The sequence below is a fragment of the Acartia tonsa genome, chromosome 3 (assembly GCF_053477335.1).
Source record: "Acartia tonsa isolate MP-2025a chromosome 3, ASM5347733v1, whole genome shotgun sequence".
Taxonomy (NCBI): Eukaryota; Metazoa; Arthropoda; class Copepoda; order Calanoida; family Acartiidae; genus Acartia; species Acartia tonsa.
Genome location: NC_137262.1, coordinates 5,749,838 through 5,770,480, shown reverse-complemented (window position 1 = coordinate 5,770,480; position 20,643 = coordinate 5,749,838). Strand labels below are relative to the sequence as shown.

Here is a 20,643-nt window from a genome sequence, read left to right as displayed (position 1 = left end):
GGAGAGGGAGATAAGGAGTAACGTTACATTAGCTACCTGTTGTTGTTGTTGTGAGATGGTAAAAAAACAGGGTTTTTTTAAAAATAATATCCAAATTATAAACCTGCCAACCCCCCCCCCCCCCCCCCAACTTTTTTCACCTACTCCCCCTTTTTCTCACCCCCTAAACGGGGGATGCCCAAATCTGCCCAAAAGGAGTCAAGGACCCGAAAAAGGGCAGCCCAAAACCGCCCGCCCGATTTGACAACCCTGGTAATTTAGGTTTTTGACAGTTATTTACTGTATTGTTTACGTTATTAAATGATATAACTGGAAAGATAGGCCTTTGTATAAATATTTTTTTTAAAAACCATCCCCACCTTGTTTTTTTTGTTTTTTTTTAAGCTTGTTTTTTTTTTGTTTAAACCACTTGGTTTATAAACCAAGTGGTTTTTTTATGCCATCTCTGGCTACCTGGGATAAATATTATATCTAGATAAGCTAGAATCTCACATTAGCAATTTTTATCATACACATATAGAAAGCTATTGTTATTCTTCAGGCTTTCAGTTCCTGATCTATATATAATGCTTTATCAGCTCTTCCCCACCTGAAATAATTAACTTTCTGTCCAAGAATTAGACTTTGAAACTTTTGTTCTTGATCTTCTTTACGTTCTATCAGCTTTGACTTACTGAATTCCTTGGATATATCCTTAAATAAAAGTAACAGGGTGTACTGGTGTGTACCGAAGGATTGCTAATTTTACAATGAAGGTCCAGAGAAGGTTTTATCTGTTTTTGGAAATTATCATCACCCAAAAAAATCATCTCAAGAAAAATTTTTTCCCCAACCCAATTTAGCAAAAAAAAAAAATTTTGTGAAAAAATTTTAGAATGTAGTGGTGGATTTTCCCACCTCCGTCTCAAGTGCCCCTAGAGGCTTCTTGTATGTATAAAAAGTTTCTACTATATGGAAATATTAAGTTTAAAACAAATGCATATCAGAGGGTCGTACACTGTGGCAGGATGGAGGTGTACAGAGGATGAGAGATTAGTTGCTGGTATTAAGGGAACAAATAGGAAAGGATTCATCCTATGTGTTCAACATGAAAAGGTGAGGTATCGTCAGGTTTCCGCGGATAGTAAAACTTTAAAAAAAATATAATGTTCATAAACTAGATTTTAAAAGCTTTGACAATCAAAACAATTCTTTCAACATATGATTAAATAATCACGTACTTTTCTAAAGTCAGGAATGCGTAAATTTTTGAAATACAGTTATCTAATTCTCTTGATTATTACCTATTGTAAATTTGTTTGAATTTCAAATCTTTAAATTATCTTGATGAAGAAAAACTGGGTATAGTCTCTTTCGTGGCAACGCTCCTTAAGGGGGGATTCTTCGTTTTTTTCGCAGTAGCTTTTCTCCTATTTCTAGAACCTGATGGGGGGCTCTAACCCTGCGGGGCCAATTTCCTAACCCTGTTATTAATATCTGGTTATTTCACTTAGAAGTTAAAAAAATGAAATTCTAACAGTTGTTCTCTTTAAAGTACAGCAAATCTATGTACAAAATATGAAATTAGAACAAACCATGTCATACAGAAGCTTCCCTGCATAAAAGAAATATTTAAAGTGAACCTGTCAGAACCATAACAGTTTTCCACAAAATGTTTTGTTGCTAAATTTACTGAATTTTACTATTTTTAGAATTATACCAAGGATTTTGAGATTATGTGCACCTTTACTCTATTTAAGAACTGAATAATTTATAATTTTACTGAAGGCCTCGATATTTTCATAATTTTACCTGCTTAAATAAGAAAAATAATTTGAAATTAAAAAACTTTTTATTACATTAGGTATTATAGTTATAAAATGGAACATCCTTATACTAAAGTAACAGGATGTTTGTGTGTCTGTGTGTTTGTTTGTACCGAAGGATCTCGCTAATCGCTGAACCGATCGGGTTCTCCTTATCAGGGTATCTTCTCATAGGTCTCGGGTCGGGAAGGTTTATAACTTTTTTCTTTGGGGATGGGACACCCCCAACCCCCCCAAAAAAATGAAAAATCCCCCCTCCCCTAAAAAATTTTTTTAACAAAAATTTAAAATTAGGGGGAGGGGGGACGCAACCCCCTCCTAAAAAAAAAAGTTTTTGCCCCCCCCCCCCTAAAATTTTTTTTTACTTTTTCTTTTAAAATCTAAAAATAGAAATTGGGTTATCAAATTCGACTCTCTCTTCAAGTGGCCCTAGAGGCCTCTAGGGGTGTAGCCGCTAGTTGTAAATAAGATAAGTATTTCCTTTTTTGAAACTTATCCTTGGACTTAAAGAATAAATCTTAATATAATATAGGTATAGTGTACCCTGTTGAAAAAGATAACTTAATTGAGTTGACCTTCCAAAGTTCAAGGTTTAACTCTGGGACCTTGATTTAGTACTTTAATTCAACTTGAATTGTGGAAATATGAATATCTAAGGGGGTAAACTCGGAGTAAGCTTATTTTGGTATGTCATCAAAGGGAAGTAAAGAAATGAGGGAAGTGGGTTGGAAATATTTGACTTGGTTTTCCAGATTATGGTTCCTTTTCTCTGGTTTGAACTGAATTTTAAAAGAAAATCTTATTTTCTATTCCACGGATGGTTTGCATTTTCCACCAACTTTGTTCAACAAAACTTTAATTTTGTTACAGATGAACATTTTTTCAACAGAATGCAGCTCAACTTTTAATTTTAAATAGGAAATTACCAGAAGATCCATAAGGATTAAAATCGACCTACCAACCTATTGATCATATCTTGTGGATCGTACACAAAATAGAGCTTAGTAGTAGAGATAGAATGAGCTAAATATTATGGTATTATCCTCTTAGAATTTTTTTTTCAATATTGAAAATTTGAGTACCCCCCCCCCCCCCCCCTTTCCCAACAGCGAACTATGAACTCTGGCCGCAGCGCTTGGCTCCCTAGCCTGCCTAGCCTCAGCGCTCGGCCCCCTTGCCTGTCTAGCCGCAGCGCTCGGCTCCCTAGCCTGCCTAGCCGCAGCGCTCGGCTCCCTAGCCTGCCTAGCCTCAGCGCTCGGCCCCCTTGTTTGCCTAGCCGCAGCGCTCGGCTCCCTAGCCTAAAACCTAACCTAACCTAAAATAGTTGTTCGTCGGTAGTCGGGGAAAGGGGGGGGGGGGAGTACAAAATTGAAAAAAATTGAAAAAAAAATTTCTAAGAGGATAACGCCGATATTATTTATTAATTCTTATTTTACATAACTTTAATTCTTAAAATCTTCTTTTAAAAACGTACATAAAAAATAAAATATGGTAATGCCTTGCTACGTCAATGTAAAACCTCTTTTAAAAAAAAGAACAGTAAACTTTAACAATAATACAGAAATTATAGGAAAATATAACTATTGACTACTTCGAAAATGCGGGAAAACAGTTGAGTCTTGACTGCGTTTATACTGTGGAGTGTACACTGACAAAGTAATTCGATTCTTTCTGCACAATTACTGTAGAAAGTCTAAAATAATAAGGTAATTCGTGTCTTTACTGTACAGTTACTGTAGATACTGTATAGAAACTAATACTAAAATAAAATGTACTTTGTTGAAAGCAAACTTGCAAAAATCAATATAACTTCTGTAAAGAATTAAACTCAAATTTCGAACAAAGTACCTTGGTAAACACTGGTAACCACCCCTCTCACCAAATATCCCCTTTTCGTTTGTTTAGTACTTTAAGTCAGGTTAGGTTGGGTTGGGTGTAGCCACGCAGAATAATGGTCTTCAGACTGGCCAGAGTGTACGTTTTGTACGTTTTGTACGTTACGCATCGAATCTGTGTACGTTCTGGACGTTATTTTGATATGTGTACGTAACGTATTTTGAAATTTGTATTTTTGTACGTTTTACGTTTTTTTAAAAATAATAAGAATCAAATATTAGCAGAAAAGTAATTTGTATGTTTTGTAAGAAAATTTTGGCAAAAACAATAGGTGTATTATTTAAATAAATTCAATAATATCTTCAATTTTCATAGAACAAAAATATGTATGTAAATTATAGATATAGTTTAAACTATTGAACAGAAAGAGATATGCAGTTGACTAAATTCAAGTTTAAATGCATTTCATGCTACTACCCCTTTAATAGATTTTAAATTTTTTTCAAATTCTTTATATACTTGGGTAAATTTTCCGAGATATCATATGGTGCACAGTATAGGATTAAGAAATATTATTTTTTGGTATCTTCAGTTTTTAAAGAATAAGAATCAAATATAAGTATAAAAGTATTTGTATATTTATTTGTATTTGTACAAAAAGTATTACAAAAATAGTATATTATCTATGATGCAAAGTAGAATGATGTCTGTCCGTCTGCTTGTCCGTCTGTATATCAGAAGCTTAATATCTCAGTAACCACTGAACCTATTGTGCTCTACTCTTCATGGAATATACCTAATAGTCCTGTGATGGTTTTTGCTATTTTCTTTGGGGGAGGGACACTTAAAGCTTTTTACTTTCTACTAGGATTAGAGGCTTCGTATCCCTCTTTTATAGAATCGTTTGTTGGAAATTTGTCAAAAAAAAATATAAAAAAAGATTGTGATTATTTTTTTCATTTAGGCTTCGCCCCAGGGTGCGGTGGGGGTTCCCCCACCCCGCTGATTTGCATTAGTTTACAAAAATAAATTGAGGGGTGGTTGAATTTTTTTTTTTTGGGGGGGGGGGCGTGGGTTTCCCACACTCTAAGAAAATAGCCTAAAACTAACACAGGACTAGTAGATATATTCCCTGAAGATTAGAATTTAGAACCCAATCTGTTCAGCGGCTACCAAGATCTTAAGCTTTAGACAGACAGGCATTGATTTACTTTGTATTAAAGACTAGTATTTTCTGAGATCTTTAGCAATAGACAAAATAACCCTATATCCTATTATATGTTTATCCTATAAATCCTTTTTTTTCTGTAACAAAGAATCTCGCTAACTGCTGAACCGACATGATCTTTGTGAGGTTGTAGGCTATTTTCTCTGTCCTTCCATATCCCTTCAAGAACCTGTATTCAAAATGGTAGAAAAATAGCCTAAAACCATCTCGGTAACTGTGTGAAGTAGTTATGAAAATCTTAAGCATCAGACAAAAAACTTACTACTTTATTTAATAGAATATACTTAGTACGTAATAACAGGATGTATGTCTCTCTGTCAGTTTATTTGTACCGAAGGTTTTCGCTAACCGCTAAACCGATATGGTTCTCTTTTACAGGGTAGCTTCTCATAGGTCCTGGGAGAGGGTACAACCACCCTCCCAAGAGAAACTACTCTTAGAAAAAAATCACAACCCTTCCCCTATTTTTTCTTTCTTTTTAAAATTGAAATCAGAAATGGGGGTGGTCTACTCCCCCTTCCCTCACTAAAAAAATTATTAGCGAAGCTACTCTATAATCACTTTGTCAGTCCGTTATGCTATCGAAGAAACGTGATTTTCTCGGCTCCTGTTTTTTGATTGAATAAGTTCACATTCTACATATTTTCATTGAGATTTGCATTTTGGTTGGGTGCTAGATCTATTCCTAGATTTTCTTTTTTTCATGGTTTTCTCGACTTCTATTCAAGATAGACGGCTGAAATTTTCAGGGAATAAATAAATTCACATTCTACATATTTTCAAAAAGTTTCTTTAAGGTTTGTCTATTTGTTGCAGTGCTAGATCGATTCCTAGATGTATAAGTTTTTGTGATTTTCACAACTCATATTCCTGATAGACGGTTGTAATTTTCAGGGATTGTATTAGTTTTCATTCTTAATACTTCCACTAAATTTCAGTGAGATTTGCTTATTGGTTGGTGGGCTGAATTTATTCCTAGATTTTCACGTTAGGTATTATATATTTTTAAAAGGTTTTGTGATTTATTTAAATAAGTTAAATGCTTATTTTTTACGACACTACTCTATAGTTTATATAGTTCCCAGATTTCCATCCATAACTTTTGAGCTTCGCTACTTAAGGATGTTGTCATCCTTGTTTTTTAATTTTTAAAAAATGTGTTTTTGAATTCAACTCCCCCCCCCCCCCCTAATCAAGTTCCTCTAGAGGCCTCTAAGGGCGTAGTCGCTGGTCCTTATAATAGGATATACTTTGTACATAATAACAGAATGTCTGTTTGTTTGAACCAAAGAATCTCGCTAACCACGGAACCGATATGGTTCTCCTTAACAGGATAGCTTCTCATAGGTTTTTGGAAGTTTTATAACTATTTTGGGGAAGAGTATCACCATCCACCCTCCCAAGAGAAATTGACTTTAGAAAAAAAACTACCTCTTCCCCCAAAAAATGAATTTTAATTGCGATTTTAAGTTAATTTTTTTCCAGATGTCTATAAATAACTTTTGAGCTTCGCTACTTATGTATGTTGTCATCCATGTTTTTTTTATTGAATTCAACTCTCCCCTCATCAAGTGCCCCTAGAGGCCTTTAGGAGCGTAGACGCTAGTTCTTTTGAATAGAGTAATAGGATATCTTGTGTCTATCAGTTCGCTATGGTTCTCCTTTACAGGTAGCTGCTAGTAGACTTAAATGTATTGATAATAGGTAACTAGGAAATTATTTAACTTATTTTTATTAGGAATGTACGTTTTTGTACGTTTTTTTACTTTTTTTATGTACGTAATGTATTTTTTTTGTGTACGTTATGTACGTTTTTAATTTTTAAAATTGGCTGGCCAGTCTGGGTCTTGCAGGGCTAGGCACAGAGAAAAAAAAATCGCTATTCCCCTATTAAATATTTAGTTAAATAAATAAGTTGGGGGGGGGGGGGGGTGTTAGCGCTCAACTGGCACTTTGTGTGAAATCATCAAATATAAATTAAATTGTAAAAGATTAGATGAAAGGAGACAAATTAAACTTTACAGGATTTCCTAAGTTAAACAATTCAACAGTACTACTCATAATCGATTAATACTCAGCCTTCAGATTTCAATGTGACACTGCGTTGTTAAATTATTTTAGAATCTACTTTCATTATTGAGTTCTGATGATAAAGCTTTAGATTTTTTACAACACTTTCATGTAACTTCATTTTCCTATATTGTTCTCATATTTTTTTTATTTGTCCTTTTTAAAGCCAGATGAGAAAAATTTGGATATAGTCCCTTTCGTGGCAACGCCCCTTAAGGGGCAATTCTTCGTATTTTAACAGCAGCTTTTCTCCTACTTCTAGTCCCTGTGGGGCTAATTGCCTAACCCTGCGGGGCAATCACCTAACCCAACATAACCTATAATAACCTATTAAAAGCCATTTTAAAAATATGACGAATCGCCCCTTAAGGGGCGTTGTTACGAAAGGGAATATACCCAAATTCAAGTGACATTGTTAATCTCAAATGTAACAGAACACTAACCCTTAGATTTTACGACCTTCATCTCAAATCTTATCTGTACTTGCAGTTAATTACGCCCTTTTTATAGGCCAAGGCATCAAAGCAGCAGTTGAGATAAATAAAATTGATCTGAATTGTTGTATATGTAGCAGCCTTATAAATGTAAAGGATAAGAATTTAATAGACTTATCCTTAATTTGATATGGATTAAAAGTTCTACAATTGATCAATTTAGATAATAGATTAATAACAGTTGCTAACTTAAATTAGGAACTTTTAATTTAAAGATAAAATTAGATAAGTTAGTATATGTACCTACTCTTTCGTAAATTCTTTAACATGATTAAAAGTAAACAAAATTATACTTGGTTAAACTAATTATCTTTTGCTAAGCAACCAGTTTTTAACAAGTAGGTCCCTTGAGACAGCGAGTCAAGTACTTGTACTTGAGTGTGGACCTTGAGCTGGCCCTGGTGCTAGCATACAAAAGTGTCTCGTCCTACTCCATGACTACTTAGGTCTAAACACTAAGAAACTATGGCTACACACACACACACACAACCAGTTTTTAAAACGATTCACATATATTTTCACAGGAATTGCTCCAATTAGGGCAAGGGAGGGGATTTTGGACTGAAAATTACACTAATACAAAGTTTGTCCCTTTCGTGGCAACGACCCTTAAAGAGCGTTTCTTCGTATTTTCACATTAGCTTTTTTTCCTATTTCTAGTCCCTGCGGGGGGCTCTAACCCTGCGGGGCAATCATCTAACCCAATATAACCTAACCTAACCTAAAATAACCTATCAAAAGCTATTTTGAAAATACGACGAATCGCCCCTTGAGAGGCGTTGTCACGAAATGGACTATATCCCAAAGGGACTATATCCAGTTTCTGAAAAACACCTCCGAATGGTTAAATTTTTCATCTGAATTATTTGATTTAGACTCGAAGTTCAGTGACTGCAGGGAAGATAGAGTATGATTCCATGTATCCACAATGGAAAAGAGTTAATATTAAGCTTCCCTCACTTACAGATCTTAGGTATTATTTGTCCTTGTTAAGAGTGTTATTGTTTTTCTATTTTTAGGGACTTAAATATGTCTAATGTCTATCAATCTGTGCACTTTATTGACAACTAGCGGCAACTGCACTTAAAGCTTCTAGAGGTACTTGATGGAAAGGTTTGGGGTAGACCGTCCATTTTTTTTTTTGGGGGGGGGGGTGGGTGGGCATTTTTTCTAGAAACTATTTCTTTTGGGATGGTGGCCTTTCCAGTAACAATGATAAACTACACCGTAATGAAGAATCATATCGGTTTAGCGGACAGAGAGAACCTTCTGTACAAACAAACTGTCACTCTTTCATAATGATATATACTTTATTTAGTCTTTGACGTTAAGACCCTAAATTAAATTGGAATCCATCGGTGTTATGTAAGAGACGCGTTGTTGAACTTGAAAATTTGGGAACAGGGATACTTCAATGGACGACAACATCAAACACTTTCAAATATTTAATTTGTGATCACATAATTAGCAAAGTATTAATGATAAAATTATTTACTCTTCAGAGAAAGTATGCAAAGTCTGACGTTAGCCTGTAACGATCCTGTCAATGAGAAATGGTTGAGTAGGTTGGCTGCTTCCAAGTGGCTTTCTCATGTCAAAGAAATTTTAAATACAGGTATTTTAGATTTTGCTTAAATTAGTTTTTAATACAGATAACATAGGTATTGGGACTGTTTGTTACACTAGTCCCCAAAGTTTTTTGATAAAGTTTTCTAAAGTTGAGTGTCCAAATGTTTCAACTACTAAATCATGTAATCCACAGATGGGGTAATGTAGTTTATCACCAGTAGGGATGCATATCAATTTGTTGTCCATTGTCTTTTCCCTTTGGATCCAAGAATTGGAGAACCTAAAGTATAAAATCCTTAAAAAATATCAAACACTTTACCAATGTCTAAAGAACATAAATTGAAGCAAAAATAATATACACTTATGTTAAAAAATCATCTTTATCTTATTTCAGCATGTTTGATAGCCCAGTTGATAGATAAAGAAGAGGCTCCAGTCATGGTTATAGAACCAGACTCAGGTATTCTTCAGTGATATTAAGGGATATATAAAGAAGAGGCTACAGTCATGGTTATAGAACCAGACTCAGGTATTCTTCAGTGATATTAAGGGATATATAAAGAAGAGGCTACAGTCATGGATATAGAACCAGACTCCGGTAATCTTCAGTGATATTAAGGGAAAGATAAAGAAGAGGCTCCAGTCATGGTTATAGAACCAGACTCAGGTAATCTTCAGTGATATTAAGGGAAAGATAAAGAAGAGGCTCCAGTCATGGTTATAGAACCAGACTCAGGTAATCTTCATAGAACCAATTTTAACTAAATAAAAGTTCCTAAAGTTTTGATCCAAAGAATAAGATAACGAGGTTAGAAAACTTAGTAGGTATAGTTTACAAAAAAAAGCTTTTTTTTGAATACTTCGTGTGCACCATTTATCTATTTACCATTTAGATTTCTCTCATACACAAAATAACAAAAGAAGTAGAAATAATCTTTTCCATTTTTTCCTTGATCAAATGTTGTTTCAAAAACAGCAATGATGCAAGTAAAACTTCTTAATTTTGTCTTTTTTTAAATACTAGCGGTTAAGCCACTAGAGGCCCCTAGGGTGAAATCGAACCTGGCCCATTTTAGATTTAAGTTAATGAAGAACCGTATCGGTTCACTGGTTAGCGAGATCATTCGGTATAGACAGATACACATACAGCCACCCTGTTACTTTTATATAAGGAAGCTTAGATTTTGTTATAAATGTTCACTTTGATTTTTTGAGAGCTTTATTTACTAATATTATGCACTCAACATATGATCATTTTTAACTCTAGTTTTGTATCCGCTGGGGGTTGGGGGGGGGGGGGGTGATGACACCTCTCTACAGCATATCAATGGATACAAGAATAGGTGAAAGAAATTAAATTGAATCTTCATCCTAATCGGTACAAAATTCAAAGTTATGTTGTATAAAAACATTAATTCGTAAATTTCTTCTCCTCTTGTTTATTTCAGTAATATTTTTACTTTTATCCTCTATGCTAAAACTATGAGAAGCTACCCCCTGTAAAGGAGAACCGGATCGGTTCAGCGGTTAGCGAGATCCTTTGATACTGGCAAACAGGCAAACAAACAGACATCCCGTTACTTTATTATAAGGATAAATATTTTGTTCGTATTATGGGAACATTATTAAGATGGAGTGAATGGAGATTTTGGGATTTGCCCACGATAATAAACTAAATTTACTTATACAATCCAGGGAGGGCGGGGACATTGGGCTGTTTAATATACTATTCCCCAAGTTCTATAATAATATTTTCTTAATCGTTGGCTCAACAACTTTGGGGACTTTTATTGAACTCTGATTTGTTGTTTTATAAAGTTGAGCGTCAAAACGTTTCAACCACTAATTGTTGTCTAAAGAAGGAATTATTTTGTGTATAATCATTGGGGATGTAAATCAATTTATCATCCATTGTCTTATCCCTTTTGATCCCTGTATACAACCTCATTCTTATATGTTTTTATTTTACCTTTTCACCTTTGGATGAAAGATACACTGCAAGATGTGTATGATATAACAACCTAACATGATTTGTTTAAATAACGTAGCAACTGTATATAAGTAATAGTTATTTATCATATTTTTGTAATATTGATGAATGCTGGAAAGGATATTAAAATATTATAACAATTTTGGTCATGTGACTAAAAATTTGAATCTTCCCTCTACTGTTGCCCGCTTGGGGGCGAAGTAGGTGGAAATTAAAATTTATGTCTCTTGACCTTAATATTGTTGAAATAATTTTGAATGACCTTTCTTGTATACGCAATATTAATGAAATTTGATACTTGGTTTTGTCTCATTCTTTATCTTTTTGTTAAATTCAATCGAGTTCAAAGTACAAAATAAAATAACACTGCAGAAAAGCATCAAATGTTGTAAATTGCAAAAGTACATTAATTAAACTGTTGACAAGTTACCAACCCTTTTTCTAAATATACATTTTTAATCACAATGATATAATTTTGTGTCAAAGCTTTTAAACAACAGTTTGAACTCATCAAAACGTACGATGATATTGCACCAAACAATGCTTAACATTTCTAAGTTTTTTTCATTTAAAACCATGGTGAAACCTAACTTTTTTGTCGATAAAGCAAATATTAAACATAAACCTAGTATATTTACTAAAAAAATACTATGGGTCAATGCTGGAAGATGCTTAGAATCACTTGCTCTTGTTCGTGGATAGTCCTCTTTTAACCCAGCATATCCTAAGTAGGTCAAATACTGCATATCAAGTACAAATAAGAATTTTGTACTTGAATAAAAATATACATAGATATGTTGTCTGCCTATATTTTGTATTCCCCTATTTATTTGAGTAAAAATATTTCTAGATAAAGTTATCCAGGGTACATTGGCTTGGTTTTGCTTTTAGTTTAGAAATATAGGAATAAATATATAAAATAGACTGGACTGGTGTACGCTATGTAAAAGACAGGACTAATCGTTTATCTTTAGGTAAGTTTTCCTTTAGTCCAAGTCAGGTTTAAGGCTAGTGTGTTAGGGATGTGACACCACATTCCTCGTGAGAAAAAATGTTTCTCTTATCATATTTTAAATACAAAAAAAATTGGGTCGTTGCAATGATGTATAATCTTTTAGGGAGGGAGAGGACAATGTGCAATTTATATCACTAGTCCCAAAGTTATGACAATGTAATTTATACGTTGATTTATTGAGTTTCCAAACTTAATTGTAATCTACGGAGGGTATAATTTTGTGTATCATTTCATCATTTAGGACGTACATCAATGTATTGGTCATCATCTTATCTCTTTAGATCCCTGATAATCTTTACTCTATTGCAATAATATGCCTCTCCTTTTATCCCCAAATATGAATAGAGTTGTTTTTATGGAAGAAAAAGTTTTTAGCGCGGCAAATATCACGTACGAGTTTGGATAGGGTGTATAATATTCCAAACTTTTAACTTAGTTAGCAGCTTAGTTACTCTACAATTTACTTCTGTCAATTCTGTATTTTTTTTATGGAAGTCGTTCATATATCACGTACAAGTTAGGTTAGGGTGTATACTGTATAATATATTAAACTTTTAACTTAGTTAGCAGCTTAGTTACTCTATAATACACTTTTGTCTCTTGATGTGGTTACGTAATTCAATCAAATTTACCTAGTCTTGTTTGTAAAGGGCAAATGTAGATGATTTTTGAAAAAGATCATTTAGATGAAAATAGTAAAAATAGTTCAATATGGTGAGAAATAACAAAAAAAGTTTGTGGTACCTAGGTTTTTTGTTTGCCATTTTTTGTAATACAATATTAAAACAACTGCTTCTTGATTACTAAAAGTTCATAATTGAACAGATATATTAAAAAAATGTCCTTGTCAAACATGTCCTGTGAATATTGAATATGATATAAAATTAGGTTATGTACTGTACGAATGTAAATAGACAAAATTTCTTACTCTCTAAAAGTATAAGTTTATAGGTATTTTATACAAAGTACTTACTTCTTTTAGTGTAATGAAAAATAATAGGTTGGATCCCCATCATCTTGCATTTAGAATACTGAAGTTGTTTGGAGGATGATATCATTGTGTAATAGAAATTTGCCTTACTTCCTTGCATGTAAGGAAACTTTAATGATAGTTAATGATAGTTTAATTTTACCATTATATAAGAGTATCATTTACAAGGGTAGCTAAATGTGAAATCCAACCATACAAAAATAAGGCAAGAGGCATATAAAATTTAACTGCTTACAAATAAGATATTCATCTTTTAGTTGACCTGACCTGCATCCTGGTGTCCTTGGCCCAGATCCTGTTGAATCCAGATTCTAGAACACTCCATGGCTTCGAAGCTCTTATTGAAAGAGATTGGATACAGGTATAGCATTTTAATTTGTAGTCATTATTCCACCTTATTTTGAATTAAACATGGATGGCATTATCATAAACACGAATCAGACGGAACATATGCATATACGCCAGCCGTTACTTTTCCATCTTTTTGTTCGATTTAGGGAAAATAGATCTACCAAGGATTACTCATGCAAAAGTTCAGATCAAAATTCGAATTCTAAGTGCCATTTGCTCACTGATTACGAGATGGTTGCATTAACCCGCCCCTCCCCCCCTTACTTAATAACATGGTGCTTAAACTGGACATATAAATATTTTTAGACTTAATTATATGTAGAAATGCTTCGATTATAACAATATACCTTATCGTCCTAGTAATACATAATTAAAAAATCAAGGGAATAAGAAAATCAAAAATGTAAAAACTTTAATTCAATCCTATATTATTTAATCCTATGAATCCATTTCATTTGTCATCCATTTCAACCAGTAACCCTTCCTCCAAAATGAAGAAAAAGACATGTGCCCTGTATATTCTAAAATAATTTCTAAAATTTTTATGCTGTATGTATAGGTATTCTATTTTAGGCTGGCCACCCGTTTTGGACCCGCAACTCTCCTTCCAACATGGAAAAAGAAACCGGACCTGTATTCTTGATGTTCCTAGACTGTGTCTTCCAGATTTATACACAGTACCCGTGTTCATTTGAGTTTACTGAAAGAATATTAGGTTGGTTTTCATAAATCGTGAAATGAGGACTCAAATTAGTAGATAATTCTAAAACTATTATACCTCTTAATATCAGCATATCAAGGTAAAAATAATTTTAAAGCTTTTTCTTGGGTAAACACCTGGTATCTGCAGCCGTGCTATTCATGATTGCTGATGATTTAAAAAAAAACAGTTTAATACATCCGATCCTAAGAAAAAAAAATTTCGCCTTTGATTTTAAGATTGTTTTAGTATTGTTGGCTGATCACAGTTTTGCCTCTCAATTTGGAACCTTTCTGTGCAACAATGAGAAGGAGAGGGCACAGTGTGCGGTCAGGGAGCATACAGTCAGCCTATGGAGCTATTTAAATCAGGTAGTACATCCATACTGGTCAGGGAGCATACAGTCAGCCTGTGGAGCTATTTAAATCAGGTAGTATCTCCATACTGGTCAGGGAGCATACAGTCAGCCTGTGGAGCTATTTAAATCAGGTAGTACCTCCATACTGGTCATGGTCAGGTAGCATACAGTTAGCCTATGGAGCTATTTAAATCAGGTAGTACCTCCATACTGGTCAGGAAGCATACAGTCAGCCTGTGGAGATATTTATATCAGGTAGTACATCCATACTGGTCAGGGAGCATACAGTCAGCCTATGGAGCTATTTAAATCAGGTAGTATCTCCATACTGGTCAGGGAGCATACAGTCAGCCTGTGGAGCTATTTAAATCAGGTAGTACCTCCATACTGGTCATGGTCAGGTAGCATACAGTTAGCCTATGGAGCTATTTAAATCAGGTAGTACCTCCATACTGGTCAGGGAGCATACAGTCAGCCTGTGGAGCTATTTAAATCAGGTAGTACCTCCATACTGGTCAGGGAGCATACAGTCAGCCTCTGGAGCTATTTAAATCATGTAGTACCTTCATACTGGTCAGGGAGCATACAGTCAGCCTCTGAGATCGGTTTTTAATAAATGCCGCGTTTTTTCGACAATTTTTTAGACATTGATTGATTGAACGAAGACGATGGGAGAGTATACAACATAAGAATTCAAAATTTTAAAATTATTATTTTAGCCATTTGTATAATATCTAATACAACTTAAATCCATTTTCGCTGCATATTTATTAATGCGTCTTTTTAGAGCTGTGTTAGACATTATACAAATGGCTAAAATAATAATTTAAAATTTTGAATTTTCAAGTTTTGTATACTCTGTTAAAATCGTACGGGGCATTGATCTTCAAGATGGAATAAGGTTTTTAGCAGAGTATACAACTAAAGTATTCAAAATTTTAAAATTATTATTTTGGCCATTTGTATAATGTCTAATACAGATCTAAAAAGTTGCATTGATAAATATGCAGCGAAAATGGATTTAAGTTGTATGGCTAAAATAACAATTTTAAAATTTTAAATTCTTATGTTGTGTACTCTCCCATCGTCTTCGTTCAATCAATCAATGTCTAAAAAATTGTCGAAAAAACGCGGCATTTATTAAAAACTGATCTCTGGAGCTATCTAAATCAGGTAGTACCTCCTCCATACTGGTCAGGACGCATACAGTCAGCCTGTGGAGCTATATAAATAAGGTAGTACCTCCATACTGGTCAGGGAGCATACAGTCAGCCTTTGGAGCTATCTAAATCAGGTAGTACCTCCATACTGGTCAGGACGCATACAGTCAGCCTGTGGAGCTATTTAAATCAGGTAGTACCTCCATACTGGTCAGGGAGCATACAGTCAGCCTCTTGAGCTATCTAAATCAGGTAGTACCTCCATACTGGTCAGGACGCATACAGTCAGCCTGTGGAGCTATTTAAATCAGGTAGTAGCTCCATACTGGTCAGGGAGCATACAGTCAGCCTATGGAGCTAATTAAATCAGGTAGTACCTCCATACTGGTCATGGAGCATACAGTCAGCCTCTGGAGCTATCTAAATCAGGTAGTACCTCCATACTGGTCAGGGAGCATACAGTTAGCCTCTGGAGCTGTTTAAATCAGGTAGTACCTCCATACTGGTCAGGGAGCATACAGTCAGTCTATGGAGCTATTTAAATCAGGTAGTACCTCCATACTGGTCAGGGAGCATACAGTCAGCCTATGGAGCTATTTAAATCAGGTAGTACCTCCATACTGGTCAGGGAGCATACAGTCAGCCTATGGAGGTATTTAAATCAGGTAGTAGCTCCATACTGGTCAGGGAGAATACAGTCAGCCTATGGAGCTATTTAAATCAGGTAGTACCTCCATACTGATCAGGGAGCCTACAGTCAACCTATGGAGCTATTTAAACCAGGTAGTACCTCCATACTGGTCAGGGAGCATACAGTCAACCTATGGAGCTATTTAAATCAGGTAGTACCTCCATACTGGTCAGGGAGCATACAGTCAGCCTATGGAGCTATTTAAATCAGGTAGTACCTCCATACTGGTCAGGGAGCATACAGTCAGCCTATGGAGCTATTTAAATCAGGTAGTACCTCCATACTGGTCAGGGAGCATACAGTCAGCCTATGGAGGTATTTAAATCAGGTAGTAGCTCCATACTGGTCAGGGAGCATACAGTCAGCCTATGGAGCTATTTAAATCAGGTAGTACCTCCATACTGATCAGGGAGCATACAGTCAACCTATGGAGCTATTTAAATCAGGTAGTACCTCCATACTGGTCAGGGAGCATACAGTCAACCTATGGAGCTATTTAAATCAGGTAGTACCTCCATACTGGTCAGGACGCATACAGTCAGCCTGTGGAGCTATTTAAATCAGGTAGTACCTCCATACTGGTCAGGGAGCATACAGTCAGTCTATGGAGCTATTTAAATCAGGTAGTACCTCCATACTGGTCAGGGAGCATACAGTCAGCCTATGGAGCTATTTAAATCAGGTAGTACCTCCATACTGGTCAGGGAGCATACAGTCAGCCTATGGAGCTATTTAAATCAGGTAGTACCTCCATACTGATCAGGGAGCATACAGTCAACCTATGGAGCTATTTAAATCAGGTAGTACCTCCATACTGGTCAGGGAGCATACAGTCAACCTATGGAGCTATTTAAATCAGGTAGTACCTCCATACTGGTCAGGGAGCATACAGTCAGCCTATGGAGCTATTTAAATCAGGTAGTACCTCCATACTGGTCAGGGAGCATACAGTCAGCCTATGGAGCTATTTAAATCAGGTAGTACCTCCATACTGGTCAGGGAGCATACAGTCAGCCTATGGAGGTATTTAAATCAGGTAGTAGCTCCATACTGGTCAGGGAGCATACAGTCAGCCTATGGAGCTATTTAAATCAGGTAGTACCTCCATACTGGTCAGGGAGCATACAGTCAGCCTATGGAGCTATTTAAATCTGGTAGTACCTCCATACTGGTCAGGGAGCATACAGTCAGCCTATGAAGCTATTTAAATCAGGTAGTACCTCCATACTGGTCAGGGAGCATACAGTCAGCCTATGGAGCTATTTAAATCTGGTAGTACCTCCATACTGGTCAGGGAGCATACAGTCAGCCTATGAAGCTATATAAATCAGGTAGTACCTCCATACTGGTCAGGGAGCATACAGTCAACCTATTGAGCTATTTAAATCAGGAAAAGATTATTGTGTCTCGACTTTTGACTACCAGTACTTAATTATGCGATCTTTGTCTTAAAGTCCTAACTTGGTTTTGGCCTGTTTTAGGCTATGGTGTTCATGGTATTGAAAGTTTGAAATTTGTCAAATTAGCTATGTTTTAAATATCTAAAATTTATGACGCAATTGTGCTGAGATTCGAACACTTATTTCAAAGGTAAAAATAGACAAAATATCTTACTTTCCTAGGTCGAGATCCTGTCAGCCCAGTTGAACTGCCTGTACACCCCCAACCCTTGTGTGATATGGCCCAGTGTTGCTCCCATGTCCCTGACATTGTGGTCTGCTTATTTCCTCAGATGGGTACAGGTGGGTGTTTGTCTAATAACCAACTTTTTAATTCTAGTGATTTGTCTATAACCTAGAGATCTTAATGGGACAAGACAATGGATGATAAATTAATATTGATCCCCAATGATGCCCTACGCTAGTCAAAATTATTGGTTTATAAGTTTTGACACTAATCAAAGTTTTAGTACAGCCAACAAATAAGATTTATAGGTGAATCGTGAGTATAAAACTTTTTGGTACCAGTGTAATTTACAGTCCAATATCCAATTCCTATCTGCTATAACGTTTTTCTACCTTCTTTTTGGGGTATTGGTAAATTTTTAACCAATAACCTATTAACCTAAAATATTGAATCTAGTAATAGTGTCTTTTTATCTTTTTATCTTTGTGACGTAACAAAAATCCATCTCTTTTTTAGGAGTTTCCTTTCGCACCTCCCCTCTCATCCTTCGATTTTTGTTACGTCACAAAGATAATAAGTTAGACACTATTACTAGGTTCAAAATATTGGGTTAATGAAATGTTTTTCTTTAAAAGTAAAAAATTAAGGTCTTTGAGATATCCTGAAAATTTCGATTATAAAAAATCATATACCACAATGTTTCACTTTAAGGTACATGTTAGCTAAACTTAAGAATTACTTCATATAGCCAAAGCTTTAAATATTATTTTACCTTATTTAAAATTTATTTTTTTTACATCAAGAAGATATTTATTAAAGTTTTCTTTCATCTATATATTTCTATAATACTTTTATCCTTATAATTGATTTCTTTGTTTTCTTCACTTTTTTTTATAAAGAAAGATAATAATAAGATGAAGATTAGATGGTCTACAAAAAATGCTGTACTTTTTACAATTTCAAGCAGCCTCCATCTGAGAATTATAATTGTTCTTTAGAACAGGCTAGCTGAAATATGCTAAAACCATAAGGGATTTGATAAAAAAAATTACCCCTTCTGTAGAATACAATTTGTGGTTGAAACGTTTGGATACTCAACTTAATGAACCTACCAAACAAAATTAATTAAAAGTCCCCAAAGTTTATAAATAAAAACACGTTTTATAAAACTTTAGGGACTAGCGTGATAAAAAGCCCATTGTCCCTATCCTTCCTGCTAAAACCTAAATATGTTTATTAGAACAATTTCCTGAATTTTATGTATCTATACTTGGAGCCATTTTCTAGATCTTAATGGACACATTCAACAAACATTTTTAAAGATTGTCATTATTGTTCCAATATGCATCGAGTTACATTTATAATCATATAATTATATTTCATTTTTCCTTCTAAAGTAGTTAAGCTTCTCTATGACTATTTACCAATTTAATCAAAGATGATTGAAAGCAAACAGGGATGACAACATCCATAAAAGCGAAGCACTGAAACTGTAGGACAAACGGACATTAACACTTATATATTGTCAGAACTAAATAATCAGAATATAAAAGTATAAGAGTCGAAGCAAAATTGTAAGTAAATTTGTTGAAAAACTGCTTGATACAGGATAATGTTTATGGACATACTTACATTTTTAGGACTTGATTATAGAGTTGCTTCGCTTATAATGTTGTTCTTTGTTGTCCCAGGAATCAATATACGAAAAATCAGATCAAAAGGATAATTAGATCACATAAAAATTTGTTGTTAAAAAAGTAGAAAAATCAACATGTTTAAAATGGACATACGGACATTCTGGTAATGATTATAGAGTTGCTACGCTTTCTAAATACCTAACTATTACAGGAACATCGTGCAAAGTTTGAAATCGATAGGACAATTCTAACATGCCTAAATTAATGAATAAAAGCTATCTATCTCGGACGGACGGACGTACGGACGGACCGACCCTAATTATAGAAAAGCTTCACTTTTAAAAAAGCAGGCTAATGATAAAATTATTTTAGATTGAAAAGAAAGGTAACTTTAGTACAGTAACAATAATAAATCAAATAGAATAGATTTCCTTGTATATAAGGGAAAAACTGGACATTGGTCTGTTTATTACACTAGTCCCAAAAGTTTTATAATAATATTTTCTTATTCGTTTGGGTAACATTTTAAGGGATTGGTTGGTTCATAAAGTATTGTGTCCAAACGTCTCAACCGCCAAATGTAATCTACAGAAGGAGTAATTTTGTATATCATCATTGGAGATGGAATTCAATGTATCGGCCATTGTCTTATCCCTTTATATCCCTGCCTTTATTTAAAGCAGAGTTCAGACTGCGCAGATAGTGTTTAGGTTATTTTAGTTGCATGAGGGGACTTAACCAAGCCATAGAGTGGCTATGAAATTTGAAATTTTACATAATATCACATTTTTCAGTGGCGTGCGAACCGAAGGGGGCGTTTGGGGCAATCGCCCCCCCCCCCCTTAGCGACCAAAACGCCCCCCCCCCTGCCCCCCCTGTCCCCCCCCCTAAATGTTGAAAAATGCCCCGTTTTGCCCCCCCCCCCCCTGGTAAACAAAAATGCCCCTTTTTGCCCCCTACCCTACAAAAAGCAAAACTCTCCCAATTTCCAAAAAAAAGATCAAGAAATACTCAACAAAAACAGACAGTTACTATTCATTTAACCTTAATAGGAAGTATCTTTTTTTGTATAATATAAACTTTTTACCAAAGAAATTTTGTACATCCCCAATGATGATACAC

General features: G+C 34.8%; 2 protein-coding genes across 6 annotated transcripts in view; one reads left to right on the top strand and one right to left on the bottom strand.

Moving 5' to 3' along the window:
- Nop56 (Nop56 ribonucleoprotein) overlaps positions 1–20,643 on the bottom strand; it is a 422,283-nt gene that overhangs the window by 226,993 nt on the left and 174,647 nt on the right. The window lies entirely within an intron of this gene.
- LOC145313139 (myotubularin-related protein 9-like) overlaps positions 1–20,643 on the top strand; it is a 51,640-nt gene that overhangs the window by 16,426 nt on the left and 14,571 nt on the right. For all 5 annotated transcript variants that reach the window (XR_013877259.1, XR_013877260.1, XM_080152415.1 and 2 more), the window contains 8 exons: positions 987–1,095; positions 8,309–8,406; positions 8,936–9,048; positions 9,397–9,462; positions 13,256–13,359; positions 13,923–14,064; positions 14,299–14,420; positions 17,881–18,000. Coding sequence is in view for 3 of the 5 variants with exons in the window: in XM_080152415.1 (XP_080008541.1) it covers positions 987–1,095; positions 8,309–8,406; positions 8,936–9,048; positions 9,397–9,462; positions 13,256–13,359; positions 13,923–14,064; positions 14,299–14,420; positions 17,881–18,000 (874 nt within the window). In the remaining 2 variants the exon portion in view is untranslated. The remainder of the gene's footprint in view (positions 1–986; positions 1,096–8,308; positions 8,407–8,935; positions 9,049–9,396; positions 9,463–13,255; positions 13,360–13,922; positions 14,065–14,298; positions 14,421–17,880; positions 18,001–20,643) is intronic.